Here is a 19,877-nt window from a genome sequence, read left to right on the forward strand (position 1 = left end):
TTTTGGGAGTTGAAGTCTACAAGTCTTAAAAGTTGCCAAGTTTGGAGAGGTCTGGACTAAAGTGATAAAAAAGCATCTTACCCAAATATCAGGAGACACAATGGAAACTACTGGGTTTAGCCATGGAATTATTCTCTCCCTAAAACAAAGTACCTGGAATCTAGGGTACCCCCTAGAAATGTTGCACTAGGGAAAATCTACACCGGTTCAACATCGGCCAACTATTACAAAGACTTTGCATTTTCCTTTTTCATTTGAACTAGAAACCAGGACAGATAAAAATCGATATTTTTTTTAAAAAAATTAAAAAATGGATTTTTTAAAATTTAAATCTGATTTTTATTTTTATCGAATTTATTTTAATAAAATGCTTTCGGAGTAAAATATCTATCTAAAGATAGTTTTCTATTTAAGATAATGTTAATAATTTAGTTTATTCAGCATGAAATGGGAGCTTAGTTATGTAGCATGAAGCTGTATATTCTGCAATATTTACATTTTTGGCAAACTCATTCAATGAATCCAAGCTCTGCCAGCTGAGAGAATATGCATTGATGCATTCACACAATTTCATAGTAAACCATGAGATAAATCATACGTTCAGGAACATTCCTTTATCCCATTGTTTTGCAAATCTATGTACACTACAAGCTGCATGATTCTTTGAAGAGAAATGTATCTGTACCACCTGGCTCTAAGTGTGAGGAGGAAGGGCAAGCAGTAAAAATGAAAGTGAAACCTTCTAAGCAGCTTATAAATATCATATTAAAGAGCACCTGTCATTTCAGATCCATCATGGCAGCAGAGCCTGTTAGCGGGCATCCACTCACCTGCTGCCTGCCACGTCCCTCCCCGTGTTGTGTCACTGCCGCATCACCAGCCGTCCCATTAAAGTGACTGGGACTGTCGGTGAATCAACAGCGGGTCAGAGGAGGAGCCGCTGCGGGACAGAGATGACAGTTGCTCTTTAAAAAATTATGATTTAAATCGAGTTGATTTAAATCGAGCCTTTTTACTAGTGATTTAAATCGCCTGGATTCAAATCAAATCCACCCTGCTAGAAATGGCTTAGGCCCGGGGTACTTGCAGGATCATCTCCAGCCGCTCTCCCACCATCCTGTGCGCTCTCACTGAGTGGGCCTCCTCAGGGTGCCGTCGGCCAAACAATGTCGGCTGATGGCCCCGAGGAGAGCGTTCTCTGTGGGAGCCCCGACCCTCTGGAATGGATTGCCCACCGAGTTCAGGACAGCCCCCGACCTTCTTTCCTTCCGTCGCGAGCTGAAGACGTGGCTCTTTCGTCAACTCAACTGATCCGTTTGGGGGTACACTGTCATAATTTTAAACTGTTTTTAATAGGGTTGCTGATTTTAATTTTATTTCATTGTGATTTGTATTGGAATTTGTCATTTTGTAAGCCGCCTTGAGTCCCCAGGGAGAAAGGCGGCATATAAATCACAATAATAAATAAATAAATAAATAAACTCCAGGCTTGTTTTCTCTAATAAAGCAGAACAGGAAACCAGATCTCAGCTCCTGCTTCTTAGCCCTGCCTAGGAAACAGAAGCCAAAGTCGTTTTTACATTACAGCAAGTCAGCGTGAAAGGAGCTTCAATTGTTGGTTTAGCTGTTTCCACTGCAGAAAAAAATAATAATCAAGTGGCAGTCACGGAACAGAGATCGGCCAAAGGCTATTTGCTCGGGGTAAACCAGAAACCTTCACAATTTTGGCTTAGCGTAACGAAGAAACGCAGCCACTGACAGATAAAATAGCAACTGACATTTCTATGAACAGCGTTATATGACCTCTGCTGGAAAGGTCCAGCTCACAGAGAAAGACTAATTAATTTTCCAAGAGACTTAATCCTTTTCCAATTAAAATGCTTGTTTTTTTTTTACCAAGGAAAGAAGCAATGAGGTGTTTCCAATGTGTTTCCGCACAGGTTGCCTGAGAGTCTTCGTAATGTACAGGTGTCCTCGACTTACGACTGCGATGGAGCCCAGAATTTCTGTCGTTAAATCATGGCAGTTTTAAGTCGAGGATTCGACATGATCAGACCCAATTTTACATTGTTTTTACGACGGTTGTTAAGCAAATGCTGCGGTTGTTAAGCCAATCAATGTTACGTTCCTAGAACCACTTTTTGCTGGAAACTGGCAAAAATATGGACATAAATCGCAGATATGTGATCATGGAACACTGCAACAACATATACATTTAAGCCGGCTGCCAATCACCCAAAATGCAGTCAGGTGACAGTGGTGTGTGCGTGTATTTATGTGTGTGCAGCTACCAGAACTCCAGAACTGGTTCATAAGTAGCTTTTGCAGCATCTGTTGTAACTCTGAACAGTCACTAAGCGGCTAGTCGTTAAGCAAGGACTATCTGCATGTGACTGTTACCACCTGAGTAGAATTATGCACCCATTTCCTATGAACTACTGTATGGCCTGTCTACCGTTTAAAATTCATACACAAACATACTTACTATCCTGTGTTTGTCCCTCAATGAAAGACTTCAGGGCGGAATCATAATTTTTCATATAATATTCACCGATTCTGAGGGAAGAGATAAAAGGAGAGCATGTCAGTAATTGTCTTATCTTAACAGAGTACCAAATCTTTGACTTTACGTAGCAGGAAGAACGAACTAATGCTGAGATAGTCTCTTTTGGGTTTCTTGGCTCTGGATACAGCAAAACTTTCATTTAATGTCTGTAGCCTATTCGCAACCGGGCCGCGTGGCCGGCTGGTCCCACTCGCGTGAGCAAATGGGTACTCATAGGTACGCACGCACCTGCCCCTTCCTCAAAACCATCCCCCCTTTCCCGCCCCGCCCCCCCCGCTCTGGGCTACCAACCCGGAAAGGTTGGGGAACTCTGATTTAATGGATTAAGCCACGGTGGCGCAGTGGTTTGAGGGCAGTACTGCAGGTTACTTCTGCCGATCACCGGCTGCCAGCAGTTTGGCAGTTCGAATCTCACCAGTCTCAAGGTTGACTCAGCCTTCCGTCCCTTCCAGAGGTGGGTAAAACGAGGACCCAGATTGTTGGGGGCAAGAGGCTGACTCTGTAAACCGCTTAGAGAGGGCTGTAAAAGCACTGTGAAGCGGTATGTAAGTCTAGTGCTATTGCTATTAACTCAGAAGGGGAAGAGCCACTGAAGGCCAATGTGTTTTTCTAACAGTTTTTTTTTCAATCAAACTTTTCTTCTTTTTTCCCCCCTTGGAAGCCCTGGATGGTTAATTACAGTACGGCAATCTCAAAAAAGTTCATCTATAATACGAATAAAAAGGTAAAGGTTTCCCTTGTCCAGTTGTGTCTGACTGACTCGTGTGGCTTTTAGCAGAGGCAATTGTTCAAAGAAATTTTCCAAGGTCCAAGGTGGAACGAAGGAAGCACGGAACGTTGTTACTTTCCCGCCGAAGTGGTACCTATTGATCTACTCACATTTTCATGCTTTCGACCTGTTAGGTGAGCAGGAGCTGGGGTAAGTCACAGGAGCTCATCCCATTGTGTGGCGCTCGGGTCTCAAACCTTGGCAGTCAGCTTTCCAGGTGACAGGCTCAGCATCTTTAACTGCTGAGCCATTATGCCATCTATACAGGTAGCCCTCAATTGAGCCCAATTTTATTTTGCTGCTAAGTGAGACAGTTGAATTCCCCCCCCCCAATTTTACGACCTTTCTTGCCACGGTTGTTAAGTGAATCACTGCAGTTCGTTAAGTTAGTAATACAGTGGTTACAGTTCTGACTTTGCTGGTCAGAAAGTCGCAAAGGGGAACCGCATGTTATCTGGGACAGTGCCACGGTCATAAATACGAGTCAGTCGCCATGCGTCCGAATTTTGATCACGTGGCCACGAGGATGCTGCAATGGTCATAAGTGTGATAAACGGTCCCAAGTCACTTTTTTCAGTGGCCGTCATAATTTTGAAATGTCACTAAATGAACTGCTGTAAGTCGAAAACTACCTGTCGATCTACAATAATCATGAATTCTTAGGCTCATATGCGCTGTCTCCGACGTATTCTTGGCATCACCTGGTAGGACAAAGTTCCAAATAGCGCAGTCTTGGAACGTGCTGGAATTTCTAGCATGTATACTCTATTGAAATAGCGACGTCTACGCTGGTTGGGGCATGTCGTGAGAATGTCTGATGGTCGGATTTCGAAAGATCTCCTGTCTGGAGAATTAGCACAGGGAAAGCGGCTCAGAGGGAGACCACAGCTGTGATATAAGGATATCTGCAAGAGGGACCTAGAGGCCCTGGGAATGGACATTAACAACTGGGAAACCTTGACCTCCGATCGTTCAGCTTGGAGGCTAAAGACGCAGCATGGCCTTCTCCAATTCGAAGAGATACTTGAGGCAAAGAGGCAGTCCCGGAACCAACGAAATCTGGGGGCTGGGCAAGGGACGGAATGTATCTGCCCTCAGTGTGGAAGGGATGGCCACTCTCGAATTGGCCTTTTTAGTCACACCAGATGCTGTTTTAGGACCTTTTTCCAGAGCACGATACCAAAGTCTCTTGAGACTGAAGGATGCCAATGAAAGATGCCACCATGGTATTCCTGTAAACGAGTGGAAGACCCGCATATATCATCGGCCACTGCCTTCCCCTCAAAATTGAACCCTATCCATTACTTGGGGCAAAATCCAAATTCGGGTACATCCAAATTCCATTGAATGGGAACCTCTAAAGGTAGTCCTCAACTTACAACAGTTCATTTAGCAACTGTTCCAAAGTTACAACGGTTTTGAAAAAAAATTGACTTATGTCCAATTTTCATAGTTACAACCTTTGCAACATCCCTATGGTCATGTGACAGAAATTCAGATGCTTGGCAACAGACTCATACTTATGACCTTTGCTGTGTCCCGGGGTCATGTGATCCCCTTTTGTGACCATCTGACAAGCAAAGTCAATGGAGAAGGCGGTTTCAACTTAACAACCAAGGTACTAATTTAACAACTGCTGTGATTCACATAATAACTGTAAGGAAGGTGGTAAAATCGGGCAAAACTCACTTAACAAATGCCTCACTTAACGACATACATTTGGGGCTCAATGATGGTCATAAACTGAGGACTACCTCTATATGTCACCCTAGGGTGATTCACTGAACAGCCGTGGCTTGAAAGGTTGTAGAATGGAGCAAGAGTCACTTCACAAACGTTTCACTTAGCAACATGAATTTTGGGCTCACTGTAATGTAACTCAACAGCTGCAGTGGTTCACTTAACAACTGTGGCCAGAAAGGTCATTAAAAAAAAACCCTAAACCAACTGCCGCTTATCATACAGGGTAGGATTTGGAAAAATTAGCTGGCGACGCATCCTGCTTGAACGAAGGTGATTTATATGCACACAAGCAAACTCGCGAAACAAAGTCATTATCCTCACTAAATAGGAGAATTAAACACAATGGCACGTGACCCGAGGGGGAAAAAATGGCACTTACCCTTGCCTGAGGAAGGCTACGGCATTATTAGGCTCGAGTGCTAAAGCCTTCTTTGCATCAGCAACTGCATCTGCAAAAAGAAGAATAAAAAATAAAAGTTGCATTTCTTAAATGACTGATTACACAGATGCAAAATACCAGAATCTCTACCTTGCCTCTACTAATTATTTTATTACATCTATACCCATTTTTATTTTCCAGGCTTAAGGCAGGATGCGTAGCCCACTCCCCTTCCATTTTCCACACGATCACCGCTTTCTGAGGTAGTCTGGGATGAAAGAAAGGAGAGTGTCCTAAATCACAGAGTGGATTTCCGTGAGCGTCTGCTTCTAGTCCAAACATTGGTTCAGGAGTGTCAAACTCAATTTCATTGAGGGCCACATCAGGGCTGTGGTTGACCTCAGGGGGGCTGGCTGGGTGTGGCCAACTGGCCGGGCATGGCCAGCTTGACCCCACTCTCCAAACTGCTGGCATGTTTCTTTTGCATTGGGTAGACCGGGCCGAAGCTGTTTTGGTCTGCCAGCAGTCTGCGGAGTCGGACAGCGATGAGGCTGAGGAAGAACAGGGGCCAGTCCTGGAGGCTGGGGAAGGCTCAGATGAGGGCTCTGCGTCGGAGGCAGAGATGGGGCCAGGGCCATTGGGGAATGATGTGCGGACTTCGGAGCCTCCAGAGGCTGACAGCAGAGAGGCAGAGGAACAAGAGGAGCCTGTTCCTAGCGCACATATGAGAAGAGCTGCCAGAAGGCAGAAGCAGCTAAAGCAGAGAGGATGACTTGGGAGTAGGGACAAGAGATGATTGGCCCCTCCTGTGAGGCTTAAAAGACCAGCAACGGCTCTTGGGCTCTTTGCCGGAAAACAACGTTGAGAGATTTGCTTCGTGTTTGGATGTATTTCTTTCTTGTTGGCGTCTTCTGCTCCTGAACTTTTGCCAAGAAAAGCCTTTGGCAGTTTGCCTAATTATCCCAAGGTCGGTGATAAACCGAGGAATGGTTTTTTTTGAAGAATTTGCTTTCATTTAGTTTGGACTACGCTGAGAATGAGTTAATTCTCAGCTGTTCTAATAAAATCTGTTTTGTTTGTTTCGCGGGCCACATCTGGCCTGCAGACGTTGAGTTTGACACCTCTGCCTTAGTTGAACACATCAAAGAGAATTTTGTCATGCTGGAAAATCTAGGCTCATCTTCATGCATTAGGGGGGAAAAGTTTACATAAATCAATGAAGGACAAACTGATACCTTAAATGTGCAGGACTGAAATTACACTGCTTGCTGCCATAGTAAAGGGGGGAGGGGTCAGTGGGGAATTTTTCATTGCAGTTTTGCAACTCAGGTCTGGGCTTTGCTCATCTCCCCAAGGTCCTTTCTTCTAGCATTGGTATGCAGAAGCCCTCTGGTTGCCTAGCTACAAGGGGGTTGGGCTCTACAGTTTGTTTGAGTTTGCCGTTTCCCGCACTTTGGCTCAGACCTTGCCTGAAACTTGTTACTTTAGGTTCGTTCACAGTAAAAGTGCTTTGAACTCAAAAGTCCTCACAAAACACAAATTATAGCATTTATATAACTTATTGGTGTCAAAAGGACATAATGTATCTCTCTTGTTTGTGTAATTGTACACAAACGGCACCAATAATGCAAATTGCCAACTGTATGATTTTTTTAATTTGATTTATATGCCGCCCTTCTCGGGAGACTCAGGGCGGCTTACAATGCGTTAAGCAATAGCCTTCATCCTTTTTGTATATTTATACAAAGTCAGCTTATTGCCCCCACAAACTGGGTCCTCATTTCACCTACCTTAGAAAGGATGGAAGGCTGAGTCAACCTTGAGCCTTGGCGAGATTCGAACCTGCAGTAATTGCAGGCAGCTGGTCTTAATAACAAGCTTAATAACAGGGTGCCTTAAACCACTGTGCTACCAAGGCTCTTGGTAGATGATAAATCTAATGCAGAACCTGAAGGTTTAACTGCACCATCAAGGGACTTCTCCACAATTATTTCAAAATAGCGGCCTAAGAATTTAGCAGAAAGGATAATTTCTGAGAAAAAATAGTAGATGTAATACAAGAGAAAAATAAGAACTTAACCTATGCAGCAACATTTTTTTAAAAAAACAATATTGGTAGTCCTCAAGGACCACAACTGAGCCCAAAATTTCTGTCGTGATGTGAGACATTTGTTAAGTGAGTTGTGTCCCGTTTTACGACCTTCCTTGATCAGTTAGTAACCTCGTTGTTAAGTGAATCTGGCTTCTCCATTGATTTTGCTGGTCAGAAGGCCATAAAAGGGGATCGCGTGACCCTGAAACTGTCACAAAGATGAGCCACTTGCCATGCGTCTGAATTTTGAACACATGACCCTGGGAATGGTGCAATGCTTGTAAGTGTGAAAAACGGTCATAAGTCATAATTCAAATATTTTTACTACCGGTTCTGTGGGCGTGGCTGGGTGGGCGTGATGTGGCTTGGTGGGCGTGGCAGGATACTGCAAAATCCCCATTCCCACCCCACTCTGGTGGCAGCCAGAGGTGGCATTTGCCGGTTCTCCGAACTACTCAAAATTTCCGCTACCGGTTCTCCAGAACCTGTCAGAACCTGCTGGATTTCACTCCTGTCATAAGTCCCTTATTTTAGTGCTGTTGTAACTTTGAACGGACACTAAATGAACGGCTGTAAGTGGAGGACTTCACACACACATACACACACACATATATTTACACACATACACATACATATACTTCTATCTATCAACACACACACATGCATACACATATACAAATATATATATATATATATATATACACACACACACACTTGTGCGTGTATGTAAAATTTTCACTAAGAGGAAAAAACCTGGAAAGCAAATGCTACCGTGGTAATTCCGTAGAAGGATGTAAGCATAAGCTCTTTGGCGGTAATATTCTGCGTGCTCCGGCTTCTGTTCCAAGGCTGCTGTCAGCGTCTACAAGGACAAATACAAAAACATGAACTTGACAACTTTCCTGCAAAAACCTTACACAGCCCGCAGTGAAATCTCTTGCTTGACAAATCAAACAGAACTGATTAGCAAAATGCTACTTGCAAAGAAACTACCCCCAGAAGCAACGTTTCCGAGCTGGGAGGAGAGCTATCTGTAAGGGAGGAAAAGGGGGAAAAAACCACCCTCGGAGCCCCTGTCAAGAAATGAACAGAGCATTTCAGTATTTGAGGGGCTGCCACAAAGAAGAAGGGGTCAATTTATTCTCCAAAGCACCAGAAGGCAAGACAAGAAACAATGGGTGGAAACTAAGCGAGGAGAGAAGCAACCTGGAATTAAACAGAAACTTCCTAACAGTGACAACAATTAACCAGTGGAACAGCTTGCCACCAGAAGTCGTGGGTGCTCCATCAGTAGAAGTTTTTAAGAGATTGGACAACCACTTGTCTGGAATGGTATAGAGCAGTGATGGCGAACTTGCGCGGAAATGTCGTGCACGCTCGTCAGGGCCACGCTCCAGAAAAGCCGAATTTCTGGGTTGTAGCGCACATTTACCCCCGACGATCAGCTGGCTGCATGCATGCGCAGGGCGCTTTTCGGCACTGCCGCACGCGCGAAGGGATTGCACTCTGGAAAAGCCGAACCTCCGGGTTCTGGCGTGCATGCGCACCCGACAATCAGCTGGCTGGTTTTTGGCACTGCCGCGTATGCGAAAGACAGCTGAATTTTATGCGCGCATGTGTGCCAAAAACTCAGAAGACAAACAGGCAAGGCCGCACGTGCCAGGCGACATGGCTTCGTGTGCCACTTTGGGCACGCGTGCCATAAATTCACCATCACGGGTATAGTCTCTCCTGCTTGAGCAGGGAGCTGGACTAGATGATCTCCGAGGTCCCTTCCAGCTCTATTCTGATTTATTTATTTATTTATTTATTACATGTAATTTATATGCCGCCATTCTCCCGAAGGACTCAGGGCGGAGAACAAAAGTTAAGAAACAAGTACAATAAAATCATAATTTATAATTATAATTTATAATTATAATTATAATTAATCATAATCATAATTTAATTTAGTCAAGGCTGTAGGGATTTTTAAATGTTGGAGAGATCAGTAAAGCCCATCAGTTGTTATATGTCTACAGTTATTATAATGTATGTAAATTCTGCTTCATCTTGGTGTTAATCTGAAGTGCAGAAGCAGTTCTCCAGAAGCTGAACTGTTAATATCGCACCCGATAAAATGGGTTTTCTTTTGCGTAAGGTAGCAGAAAAATCAAGCTTCGATGCATAGGATCTGCTGCATATACTGAATTCTATCACAATTCCTTCCCCTCCCCCAAAAAACTCCTTTGTGTTACAGCACAACCTGCAACTCTCCAAGCAACACTACGTCTCACAACACAGCACAGCTTTGCTAAGCTACAAAATTGTACATTTTAATGGCACCCTAAAATCAAGTCTTGAGACACTTAAAAATTTGAGTTGGTAAAACGCCTCTTTTATACAGTAGTCCTCGATTTACAACAGTTTATTTAGTGATCATTCAAAGCTGCAGCATCACTGGAAAAAGTGACTTATGACCATTTTTCCACACTTATGACCATTGCAGCATCCCTGTGGTCACCTGATCAAAATTCAGACGCTTGGCAACTGGTTCATACTTATGACCGTTGCTGTGTCCCGGGGTCATGTGATTGCTTTTTGTGACAAGCAAAGTCAATTGGGGAAGCCAGATTCATTTAATGACCACGTGACTAATTTAACAACTGCAATGATTCGCTTAATCAATGCGGCCAGGAAAGTCGTAAAATGGGGCAAAACACACTTAACCAATATCTCACTTAGCAACATAAATTTTGGGGCTCAATTGTGGTCCTAAGTCGAGGACTACCTGGACACGAGCAGAAACGACGACAAATGACGCAGCTGTTAAATAGGGCAAGCGAAGAGAATTTAAACCTCTGGATGGAAAATGGATTTATTGCTTAACGCATTGTAAGCCACCCTGAGTCTCCAGAAAAGGGCGGCATATAAATCAATTTTTTTAAAAAAATGGATTTAATATTTCCTTTGTAATTTTTAATAATTTTAAGAATTTTAAGAAAATACTTTTTTGATACCTAGGATGCTGGCAGCAACCCGTATCAACCATCAGTGCCAGTTATTAATATTTGTGACACATTTTTAAATGATCAGTTGACTTGAGTTTCATGTTTAATGAATAAAGTAAATAATAATAATAGTAATAAGGAGGAGGAGGAGAAGAAATAATAAATAATAAATAAATAATAAATATTAATAAAGCGTCCTGTTGATACCTAGGACACTGACAGCAACCCTTGGCAACTATTAGCACCAGTCAATGGTATTTGTGACACATTTTTAAATGATCAGTTGACTGGGTTTCATATTTAATTAATAAAAGAGATAATAATAATAATAATAATAATAATAATAATAATAATAATAATAATAATAGGTTAGGACTCGCTGCTGAGCTATTAACCAGCCTCAAAGGCTGTGAATCTCACTAAAGATTAACCAATAATAATAATAATAATAATAATAATAATAATAGGTTAGGACTCGCTGCTGAGCTATTAACCAACCTCAAAGGCTGTGAATCTCACTAAAGATTAACCAATAATAATAATAATAATAATAATAATAATAATAATAAGATAATAAATAAATATATTAACTATATTTATATAATATATTATAACTATATAATAATAACATAACGACAATAATATATAATAAGAATAGGTCTCTTCCAAGGGTCCTCTCGGCAGGCTTAGCCTCTACTGCGCATGCCTGGGAAAGGAGACCACACAGTGATCCCAGGAATGCATTCTTTCCCCACCCACCCCCCCCAAAAATAAAACCTCGGGCCTTTTTTTCCCCTTCCTCCCACGGCTGCTCCTTCCTTCCTTTCCCTTCCTTCCCCGGGGGGGGGGAGCCAAGCGCCCCCCAAAACCGAGGCCAGAAGCGCCTTACCTGCACTGCGGCCGCGGAGTCCCGCTCGATGTCGGTCTCGGAGAGGCTGCGGGGGGGAAAAGAAGCGTTATCGAAGGCGGCGGAGGAGGAGGAGAAGGGAAGGGAAGGAGGTGGGGGGAGAAAAAAAAGGGCGCCCGGTTACCCCGCTGAGGAGGCCGCCGCCGCCGCCGCCGCCGCCATGCCGCCGCGAAATGGCGGCTGAGGAGTGTCGCCAGGGGGGCGTGGCCACGTCGAGGAACGCCCACCGCGCGGCGCGAGGAAGCCCGGGAAGGGAGGAGGGAGGGAGGGAGGGAGTGGCCACGCCCATCTCTTCTCTTGCTAGGGCAGAGCTCTCCCAACCCTTGGCAACTTGTGGACTTCAACTCCCAGAATTCCTCAGCCGGCAAAGAGGCAAAGCTGGGGCTGAGGAATTCTGGGAGTTGAAGTCCACAAGTTGCCAAGGTTGGAGGCTCCCCCCACCACCACCACTCTGGCGTTGGGGATGCTGGTTTGCGCTCCTGCCTCTGCTTCTGCCTTGGCTTTGGGGAAGCGGGGAGGGTGGTGGGGGGGGGGGCTTGAGCAGGCCTTCCAGAAGGAGAAGGAGGATGCGGATGATGGGCAGCGGGGTGACTCTTCAGCAAGCCCCGTAGATGGACTTTGTCCCGGAGGAGTGGAATGGAGGAGTGGGTGGGTGGATGGGTGGGGTAGGTAGGTAGGGAGAGAGGGAGAAAGAGAGAGAGAAAGAGATAGATAGATGGATGGTGTAGGTAGGTAGATAACTAGATAAGATGGATGGATAGAAGGATGGATGGATGGGGTAGGTAGATAGGTAGATGATAAAATGGATGGATAGAAGGATGGATGGATTGGGTAGGTAGGTGGGTGGATGGATGGATGGATGGTTGGATGGATGGATGGATGGATGGACAGATGGGTAGGTAGGTAGGTGGATGGATGGATGGATGGATGGGGTAGGTAGATAGATGGATGGATGGGGTAGATAGGTAGATAGGTAGATGGATGGATGGATGGATGGATGGATGGACAGATGGGTAGGTAGGTGGATGGATGGATGGAAGGTTGGATGGATGGATGGATGGACAGATGGGTAGGTAGGTAGGTGGATGGATGGATGGATGGATGGGGTAGGTAGATAGATGGATGGATGGGGTAGGTAGGTAGATAGGTAAATGGATGGATGGATGGATGGATGGATGGATGGATGGATGGATGGATGGACAGATGGGTAGGTAGGTGGATGGATGGATGGATGGATGGATGGATGGGGTAGGTAGGTAGATAGGTAGATGATAAGATGGATGGATAGAAGGATGGACGGATGGGTAGGTAGGTGGGTGGGTGGATGGATGGATGGATGGATGGATGGATGGATGGATGGATGGGGTAGGTAGATAGGTAGATGATAAGATGGATGGATAGAAGGATGGATGGATGGGGTAGGTAGGTAGGTAGGTGGATGGATGGATGGGGTAGGTAGATAGGTGGATGGATGTATAGAAGGATGGACGGATGGGTAGGTAGGTGGATGGATGGATGGGGTAGGTAGGTAGATAGGTAAATAATAAGATGGATGGATAGATGGATGGATGAGGTAGGTAGATGGATGGATGGATGGATGGATGGATGGATGGATGGATGGAGTAAGTAGATAGGTAGATGATAAGGGATGGATAGAAGGATGGATGGATGGGGTAGGTAGATAGGTAGATGCTAAGATGGATGGATAGAAGGATGGATGGATGGGGTAGGTAGGTAGATGGATGGATGGATGGATGGAAAGATGGAATGTATGCCATCAAGTGGCTGTCAAGCCTTAAACAAAACTATAGCGAGACTTTGTCCAGGAAGATAAAATGAAACTAGTGGGATTGATTGATTAAATATATGCCATTAAGTCAGTATCAAGACTTAAGCTATACCATAGATAGGCTTTCTCCAGGAGGATGCAATAAATAGAATGTGATTGGTCGACCAATTGGTGGCTTGATGGAATATATGCCATCAACTGGTTGTCAACCTTGGGCAGTTATAAAGACTTTCTCTGAGCTGAAGAAGTGAAATATCTTCAAAGAAAACCAGAAAATCCAGTTGCCTCTTGAAAAAGCACCTTTGGGACAGCCATGACCTGGAGGACTGAGAATCTCCATAGACATTTCCATCCATGGCTTCTTGTGCTCCCTTCAGGTGCATTTATGCAAAGGTGCGATTGTACAGAACAAAACAGAATAACAGAAGTTGGAAGGGACCTTGGAGGTCTTCTAGTCTAACCCCCTGCTCAAGCAAGATTCCCTATGCCATTTCAGACAAATGGCCGTCCAATCTCTTCTTGAAAACTTCCAGTGTTGGAGCATTCACAACTTCTGAAGGCAAGCAGTTCCACTGGTTAATTGTCCTCACTGTCAGGAAGTTTCTCCTTATTTTTAGGTTGCTTCTCCCTTTGGTCAGTTTCCATCCGTTGTTTCTTTTCCTGCCTTCTGGTGCTTTGGAAAATAGGTTGGCCCCCTCTTCTCTGTGGCAGCCCCTCAAACATTGGAAGACTGCTGTCATGTCAACCCTAGTCCTTTTCACTAGACATATCCAATTCCTGCAACTGTTCTTCATGTTTTAACCTCCAGTCCCCAAATCATCTTTGTTGCTCTTTTCTGCACTCTTTCCAGAGTCTCAACATCTTTTTTTTAATATTGTGGTGACCAAAACTGGATGCATTATTCCAAATGTGGTCTTACCAAGCCATAATAAAAAAACTAAAGAACTCAAATTTACACTGGGATCTCTGAATTTGTGCAATGAGGGATACTCAATCAGGTGCACAAATGTCATCATTGTAGACAATTATAACGCCACTTTGTGCAGAGAATTTATTGGACAACTAAACATTCAAGAAACAAGCCAGATTCAGATTTTTTTTAAATATTTCAATAAAATGCAGGACTCTGCGTTTCCTTTCTTTTGCAAAGTCCCCTTTTCAACTGAAAAAGAAAAAAGGTGGGTGCGCCTGTTATGCTAAATTATATTTAGTGAACTTATTGATTTGCTTTCAAGTAAATAAATTCCACAAGCTGAAGGAAGTTTAAGAATTATTTATTAAGGGAAGATTCCCCACTTCTTCTTAAATTGCCATCCTTCGTGGGCTTCTCAATACAGGCGAGATTTTTCACACTTTTACAATGGAGAGAATTTACACAAATTAAAAAAAAAAAAATAGAAACACCCAAAACTGAATTATCAAAGCGTGCATAAATATATATGCACAAACTGAAAAAGAAGGTATATGGAATTTTTATATAATCCATGGGGCATAGGATATTCAATTTTTTATCCAATAGAAGGTGCTCCAGACATTAAACCTGTTCTTTTTAGAAATAGGTCCAATGTAAATATTCAAGTTGTGCGGAATAACGATGTTAAGGTTAAAAAAAAGATATTGTGTGTAGCTGAATTCTGTATTGTTGCATCAATGTACACATTTCTTCCAGGTAAGAGAAAGAATGAGAAGAGAGCCAGGAGCAAAACAAATATGTTTGCAACCCCACCAAAAAAATATTTAATTTCATTTATGGTGGAAGTAGTAGGTTCATACATTCTGGACACTGGACACGTATGCTGCACTTATTGAAATAGGATGGCTGATGTACAGATAGCTGCTCTGTATGTTCTGCAAGATATTTTAACTCCTCAGAGTTATGAAATAGTTGGGCCCTTTCTGATCCTATTAGGTGTTAAACATGATGCCAGGTCCTTTTAATATATGCAAAGTAGATCAGAGATGAACGCAGCCAATAATTAATTTATTTACCAAACCATGACTGCCAGCTCCCACGGCTTTTTATGTTCCTTATGTTTAATTTCTCACTCTTGATTCTTAACTCGGCTTGATTTTAAACAACAAGGACAAAGCTTAAAGCCGGGGTGAAATCCAGCAGGTTCTGACAGGTTCTGGAGAACTGGTAGCGGAAATTTTGAGTAGTTCGGAGAACCAGCAGCGGAAATTTTGAGTAGTTCGGAGAACCGTCAAATACCACCTCTGGCTGGCACCAGAGTGGGGTGCGAACGGAGATTTTGCAGTATCCTTCCCCTGCCACACCTACCATGCCACAGCCAGAGAACCAATAGTAAAAAAAAAATTGGATTTCACCACTGATTTAAAGGCCTTTTTTTTCTGGCCAAAATAATAAAGACTTCTGTATCTTAAATCTGATTCCTTCTTGCAACAGGGTATTTCATTACGGGTCTAACTTATGAATGCCTACCTTATGAATATCAGATTTCAGACTGAGAAAGACAAACATACCAGGATGTTGTACTTGATTTATTTTCATGATAAACCAATTAAAATACAAAAAAGAGGAAACAGCTTCAAGAGGTCCCACAATTTAATTTTTTTTTCCTTTTAAATACAAATTCACTCTGCAATACATGAATACGTATAACTTTAGAGCTCTAAACATAATAATCTTATCTGTATCTATAAAATATTGTTCTATGGAAATATCTTTTTTTTATGAAAAAAAATCTTTTTGAGAAATTAAATTACATATTTACAATAGAAAAGGTACTTTGTAGAAATATTTTAATCTCAAAATACTTGGGTTAAGTCCCATATACTTCTATTTTTTTTTCCATTTCCTTATAAAAATAATTGCAAAAAAAAAAAAAAAAACAATCAGCGCATTTTTTTATGCCTCAAAAGGTTTTAAGTGGTCTGAAAAATAATTGCACCTGTAGTCACAGCTCCCGGTTTGGCGAGCCGCTTTATCGAAGATATTGTCCATCTTAGAATAGAAAATATATAGGAAATAGAATGCATAAGTGGTGGTAAATCTCTTGTCAATAGATAGAAGGGAAATGCTTCTATTTGCAAAATGATTTCTCACTGGGGCAAAAGGCAACTGAACGAACGAAGACCCGATCGCCCGTTGCTTTATAGATCCATATAAAACAAAATATATTCTAAGTACATTGAGTAAAAAGATCTTTGGAATTTACTAAAAAAAAAAAAAAAGTCAGATAATGGCATAAAAAAAGAAACACCCTCCTGAAATTAGCTATTGCTTGAAAGCACTGATTACATTATTATGCAAGATAAGACAAATAATACAGGGAGTCTAAGAAATTTAGAATTTTTGGACAGTGATCAAAAAGAGAGAGAGAGAGAGAGAGAAGATTAACTGCATGTTCCTTCATGCTTGCCTTTTTTTTCCCCGAAACATAATATTTTATACGGCGGAGGAAACCACAAAGCTGGAAATCAACTCTACAGCGTTACTTCTAAAATATAATTCGAGAATTTTTTAAAAAAACAAAAACAAACAGAAAAAAAGTAGCTTTATAATGCCTGGCTTGCTTTGGAATCAAAAGTTACATACACAATTGGTGGAGGCGTCCTCATCACATTCAGGAAAAGAGCAACAGTAACGTTTAATTTTCTTCTTGGTTACTCGTAAGGGCTGGGCGGCTGGAACTGTTCGCTTTCCTCCTTGATGTGTACCGTGGGAGGGAACCCGTTGGAAGAGGAGACCATGACGACAAACGGCTGCTGGTGGAAACTGGTCTCCAAGAGTTGGTCGTCATCCCCCCCGAGTGAATTTTCGGATTCCAATTTCACCGTCCCTTGCACAATGGCGGTTTTGGCTTCCGGCGCCTTGATCACCGAAGTGATGACGGCATTGGAGGCCTGACCGGCGGCCCCATGGGAACTGCTGGGCGTAAAAGTTACTACGGAGGCGGCGGTGCTGAAAGACGGGGAGGAGGCCACGTTGACCGTCCCGTTGCAAATTGTCTGGACGTTGCTGGTGAGGACTTGGTGGACCTGAGCAGGGCTGAAAACGATGGACGACGGAGGAGAGACCGGCTTGGAGGACTGCAGCACCATGTTCTCTTTGAGGACAGTCACGGGCTGCGACGATGGGATGGCTTGTAGGATAAACTTCTGGGGTGTGGCCGAAGAAGTCGGATCCGCGCTGGCTATCACAGTGGTTAAAGGCACTGTCTGGAGTGTTACGGTGTGCAGTTGCTGGTTTCCGGGAGAGACCACGACGGGAACCTGGCCTGAGGCTTGGATGGTCCTATTGAAGTAAGACAAATAATGTAAGTCAGAACTGCCATTTTACGCCTGCTCTTCGCATTCGCTGGCGGTCGGTCTAGGAGGAGGGCAGGGTGGGATGGGGGAAAGCTAACCTCTCGTTCAACTTCAAGGTCACCCATCTGGGAATGTCATGCAGCTCCGCACCGCCCAGTCCACAATCGAAGAGACTGTTCCCAAAACATTTTCTTTGAATAGCATGGGACAATGGGGGAGACCAGCAATGGGAAGGGACAAAGAGGGAAAAGTTAATTGGGGAAAGTTTTGGCACGCGAATCTCAGTTCTGTCTTTGCTATACTGTAATCCACTTGGCTTTTAGGAAAGTAAGCCTTTCACACCGAAGGGAGTTGAGGGTCGTTCTTACTTAAGAGACCAAGTTGGGGCACGACTGACGGTATGAGACTGCGGTTGATTATTATCCAACACAAAATGTATTGTAATATTAACAGTTAAGGCATGCATTAACTATGACGTGGGACCATCTTCTTGATTTCTCTAATTTCCTTCCTTCCTTCCTCCTGCCTCCCTCGTTCCCTTCCTTCTCTTTCCTTGCCTCTTCCTTTCTTCCTTCCTCCCTCCCTCCCTCGCTCCCTTCCTTCTCTTTCCTTGCCCCTCCCTTTCTTCCTCCCTCCCTCCCTCCCTCTTTCCTTGCCCCTCCCTTTCTTCGCTCCCTTCCTTCTCTTTCCTTGCCCCTTCCTTTCTTCCTCCCTCCCTCGCTCCCTTCCTTCTCTATCCTTCACCCTTCCTTCCTCCCTCCCTCCTTCGCTCCCTTCCTTCTCCTTCCTTCCTTCCTTCCTTCCTTCCTTCCTTCCTTCTTTCCTTCCTTCCTTCCTTCCTTCCTTCCATTTGTTCTAGCCTTTCTACTTTGGAGAGTCATGAAACACTTCTAGATCAATGGAGATCAAGGCCGCCCCCAGGAAAAGTACATCTTCAATGAAACGGAGGCACTGACAACAATCTCCATTCTGCAGCCATAGAGACTGCTTTCAATGATCCAAGCTTCGGACCTGGCCAAAATAGAAACACAACCTCTCTGGAACCATGAAACAGAATCAAGGCTTATTCAGATTGGGGCCTTGGCACAAATTGAGTCCTGTTAAAGTTCATATGTCTGTTGTAAAGTCAGTGCCGGGAGATACTGCACCAAAATGAGTTGGAAGCCAATGCTTTTTCTTTCTTTTTCCCCTTCTTCTCTACACCTTTCTCTACCCTTTTCCCTCCTCTATTTTTCCTATTATTTGCTTTTGTGTTTTATATTGTGAACTAATTTTTTAAAAAAATTAAAAATGTGTACCAATTTTCAGTCAAGGGACATGGCAGCTGCATTTCTCTGCTAGAATGGCCAAACAAACTCAACCTTTCTATAGAGTTCCAGCCGCATCCTAAATTTTTTTCGCAATGGATTTTGGAAAATATCTTTCTTTCCTCTTAAAACCTCAACTTTTTAAATTATTCCCTAAATTGGATCTGGCCAACTTTTTCGGGGTTTTTTTTACTGAATACAGAATATTTTAAAATATTTTAAAGTAAGGCAGGATGGCCCCAGCTGGAACTGGAGCCAAAATGGTATACATCACTAAAGAGATGACATAGAATCTTTTCATCATTGCCTCATCCGTCATTGCAGACTGCATAAAATTAGAAGCAGGAGTGAAGTTTATGCCTTTGCCCTAAAAAGAGCATGAGAAATAATGCTAAATTTAAATGCAAAAAAATAAATATTTGGATTAGATCACTGGAATAATTTGGAATCGCTGGAAAATGGGAATCAACCATGCATGGCCGACTCTGTGAATAACCTCAAATTAAACATTTGTTTTTCAGCTCTCCTGCTCTTTATTCTTAATTAGCTTGATAACTACAGATCAAGCTTAGCTGGGAAAAGAGCAGGCGTGTTTCTGTAAATCCCGTTCTGCCAAAATTAGACCAAACTAGATATCTCTCCCAACAGACAAGTTTGATTTTTGCAACAGTGGTCTTCTATTTAATGCAAGCTGTATTCTTAAGAGTAAACACAATTAAAAACGTGGGGGGAAACAGAAAAATGAGTGATAGAAAAATCTCTGGCTTCATTTCCTGTTGAATTCAGCTACGCAATTATTTTATTCCCTGCTCTGTGCCACATATAAATTTATATTCCTGCGTCACAGCAATAGCAATAGCACTTAGACTTATATACCGCTTCATAGTGCTTTTACAGCCCTCCCTAAGTGGTTTAGAGAGTCAGCCTCTCGCCCCCAACAATCTGGGTCCTCATTTTACCCACCTCGGAAGGATGGAAGGCTGAGTCAACCTGGAGCCAATGAGATTTGAACTGTCGAACTGCAGCTAGCAGTCAGTCGAAGTAGCCTGCAGTGCTGCACTCT

General features: G+C 43.2%; 2 protein-coding genes across 5 annotated transcripts in view; both read right to left on the reverse strand.

Moving 5' to 3' along the window:
- SUGT1 (SGT1 assembly cochaperone of MIS12 kinetochore complex) overlaps positions 1-11,670 on the reverse strand; it is a 33,195-nt gene extending 21,525 nt beyond the window's left edge. The window contains exons 1-5 of the mRNA XM_060686514.2: positions 11,571-11,670; positions 11,429-11,474; positions 8,321-8,411; positions 5,458-5,527; positions 2,486-2,556 (exon numbers count right to left, since the gene is read on the reverse strand). Of these exons, the coding sequence (XP_060542497.2) occupies positions 2,486-2,556; positions 5,458-5,527; positions 8,321-8,411; positions 11,429-11,474; positions 11,571-11,608 (316 nt within the window). The 5' untranslated portion in view covers positions 11,609-11,670. The remainder of the gene's footprint in view (positions 1-2,485; positions 2,557-5,457; positions 5,528-8,320; positions 8,412-11,428; positions 11,475-11,570) is intronic.
- Positions 11,671-15,718: 4,048 nt separating this feature from the next.
- Positions 15,719-19,877, reverse strand: part of ELF1 (E74 like ETS transcription factor 1) — a 90,989-nt gene continuing 86,830 nt past the window's right edge. For all 4 annotated transcript variants that reach the window (XM_034416584.3, XM_087895566.1, XM_087895567.1 and 1 more), the window contains one exon: positions 15,719-17,493. In XM_034416584.3, coding sequence (XP_034272475.2) covers positions 16,863-17,493 — 631 coding nt within the window. In that variant the 3' untranslated portion in view covers positions 15,719-16,862. The remainder of the gene's footprint in view (positions 17,494-19,877) is intronic.

This window comes from Pantherophis guttatus, chromosome 5 (assembly GCF_059756535.1).
Source record: "Pantherophis guttatus breed Tessera chromosome 5, ASM5975653v1, whole genome shotgun sequence".
Taxonomy (NCBI): domain Eukaryota; kingdom Metazoa; phylum Chordata; class Lepidosauria; order Squamata; family Colubridae; genus Pantherophis; species Pantherophis guttatus.